This window comes from Pelecanus crispus, chromosome 4, assembly GCF_030463565.1.
Source record: "Pelecanus crispus isolate bPelCri1 chromosome 4, bPelCri1.pri, whole genome shotgun sequence".
Lineage (NCBI taxonomy): Eukaryota > Metazoa > Chordata > Aves > Pelecaniformes > Pelecanidae > Pelecanus > Pelecanus crispus.
In genome coordinates, this window is record NC_134646.1 from 41806845 (window position 1) to 41809544 (window position 2700).

General features: G+C 39.8%; 1 protein-coding gene across 1 annotated transcript; it reads left to right on the forward strand.

The window, feature by feature from the left end:
• The first annotated feature begins 344 nt into the window (after positions 1-344).
• On the forward strand, positions 345-1676 carry NPY5R (neuropeptide Y receptor Y5). Its single transcript, XM_009489567.2, has one exon. It carries the CDS (start codon positions 345-347, stop codon positions 1674-1676), a length of 1332 nt encoding a protein of 443 aa, XP_009487842.1.
• The last annotated feature ends 1024 nt before the right edge of the window (positions 1677-2700 follow it).

Genomic DNA, 2700 nt, shown 5'->3' on the forward strand with positions numbered 1-2700 from the left:
TTTTGTAGCTAACTGCTCCCTCATGGAAAGGCTGACAATATGGTCTATAGCAAGGCATAATTAAAAGCCAGCTTCATAATGCAAAACCTTAAATTGTCATCATCCCACATGAGCAGCCGGGTAGGAGGCCTAGGTATCCTGAACGCCACATGATAAAACCTACGAAACTAATTCGTGTTGACCTGAAGTTATGCGGGATCTGCCTCACAGTAGAATAATATCACTGTTAATTTATTAAGGTGTTACAAGGTAAATTTGTGTTCCTTTATGTTCTGATTAGCAGCAGTATCATCCTTCCTTCAGATGCTAAGTAATGCCTTTCTTGTTCTAAGCAGGACTCTAAAATGGATTTAGGATTCAAAGACCATAACAACAGGACACTTACCAAGAGCACCTCTGCTACTACAAAGAATTTTTCTGCCTGGGAAGACTATAAGAGTAGTGTTGATGACATCCAGTACTTTCTTATTGGGCTGTACACACTTATAAGTCTGGCTGGCTTTATGGGAAATCTGCTTATACTAATGGCTCTACTAAAGCGCAAGCAGAAGACAATAATAAACATTCTTATCGGTAACTTGGCCTTTTCTGACATCTTAGTTGTGCTGTTTTGTTCACCTTTCACACTGGCATCCATCCTGCTTGACCAATGGATGTTTGGCACTATCATGTGCCACGTAATGCCCTTCCTCCAGTGTGCATCAGTTCTAGTTTCAACTTTGATGTTAATATCTATTGCTGCAGTCAGGTACCGTATGATAAAATATCCCCTTTCTAGCACTTTAACAGCAAAACAAGGCTATTTCCTAATAGTGACCATTTGGGCCCTTGGCTTTGCCATTTGCTCCCCTCTGCCAGTTTTCTACAAAACTGTGGACCTCAGCAAAACTCTGAATTTAGAGGCACTGGAGAACAGGCTCTTGTGTATTGAGTCATGGCCTTCCGATTCGTACAGAATCGGCTTTACCATAGCCTTATTGTTCATGCAGTATATATTGCCGCTGGTGTGTTTAACCGCTAGTCACACCAGCGTCTGCAGGAGCATAGGTTCCAGACTGTCAAACAAGGAAAACAAGTTTGAAGAAAAGGAGATGATAAACCTAACTCTTCATCCCTCTAAGAGTACCGGCATGCAGGTGCAGCCCTCCAGCCATTCCAGATGGAGCTGCGCCTTTGGCAGAAAGCACCACAGAAGATACAGTAAAAAGACTTCAAGTGTGATGCCAGCTATTTCAAGGCATCATCAGGATACTCATTCCAGAGACCTCCCAGAAACCTCTGGCACAGAAAAAAGCCAGCTCTCTTCCTCCAGTAAATTAATCCCTGGGATACCTATCTGTTTTGAGATGAAACCAGAAGAAAATACAGAGATTCAGGACATGATTACAGTATCCCGATCCATCATCAGAATTAAGACAAGATCTAAGAGAGTTTTTTGCAGACTGACAGTGCTAATCCTAGTTTTTGGTTTCAGTTGGATGCCTCTTCACCTTTTCCATATTGTGACAGATTTTAATGCCACTCTCATTTCTAACAGACATTTTAAATTAGTATATTGCATATGCCATTTACTGGGTATGATGTCCTGCTGCTTGAATCCCATCCTCTATGGGTTCCTCAACAACAGCATAAAAGCTGATTTAATGTCCCTTATCCCGTGCTGCCAAATACCATGATTTTATGCGCCCCAAGATAAAATAAAACAAGTTTGGCTTTCAAGTCTACTGACGTGTATGGCTGTAAAAGCTAAATTAGTTTAGTTTAGTTAGTCTGCCTTGGTTGTGATTAGTAGCATTTTGTGCGAATGGATAGTTCTACCGCTGCATGTATTTCTTGCATTGGGCAGAAATATATACATACAATATTCTTCTATCTGTTACACATAGGAAATCATGCCCAGTGTACAAAACCAGAATACCATTTTCATTACCTGAAATATTGGCAATCTGTACTTTGGGATAAACAGAATATATAACAAGTAATAAATGTAAGACTATTTAGACATATCAGTATTAACTGTCATAAAACTATAATAAAATATATACCGTTTACTAAATAACTATTGTTGAGACTATTTCAGTGCCAACTTTGACTGTTTTCTGAGATAATTAAACATCTGTTTCTGGATGTGATTAGAAAAATATTTTTCGTTAGCTCTTTGACTGATACTTTGCAATATCTTTGCAAGATGCTTTGCTGCTGCTTCCCAGATTGCCTTATTCCCTGGAACGGTTTTGTGGGTAGTTGTTCTTATCTAGATTGTTCCCATCTCACTGTGTTTGCCCAGTACAACCTATCTCTGATTTCCTTAGCCAATTTTTACTCTGGCTTGTCATTTTATGTAATTTTCAGCCAGGCCTGAACTTATCTATAGTTATGCTTTTGTTCTTACAGTGATAACTCCCCTGAACATATAACATGCTTCTGATCAGAGTAAGCCTTCATTACCTAAGTAAGTGAGAGTGGAAAGAAAAAGAAAATGGAAAGACAGCAGGATTTTTTTTCCTTTCCCAAAAAGCAAAAGCTTACTGCACTTCACTATAGGTGATCCACTTACTTTGGAGAGCTGCAACAGTTTTCAAATAAACACGCACACGTGTGCGTGCCCACACGCGCACGCACTTACACACACTTTCCGCATCTCCCTCCCCTCTCTCCTTTTCTCCTTTTTAACCAGCCCAGTACTTTCTCTTCCTAATT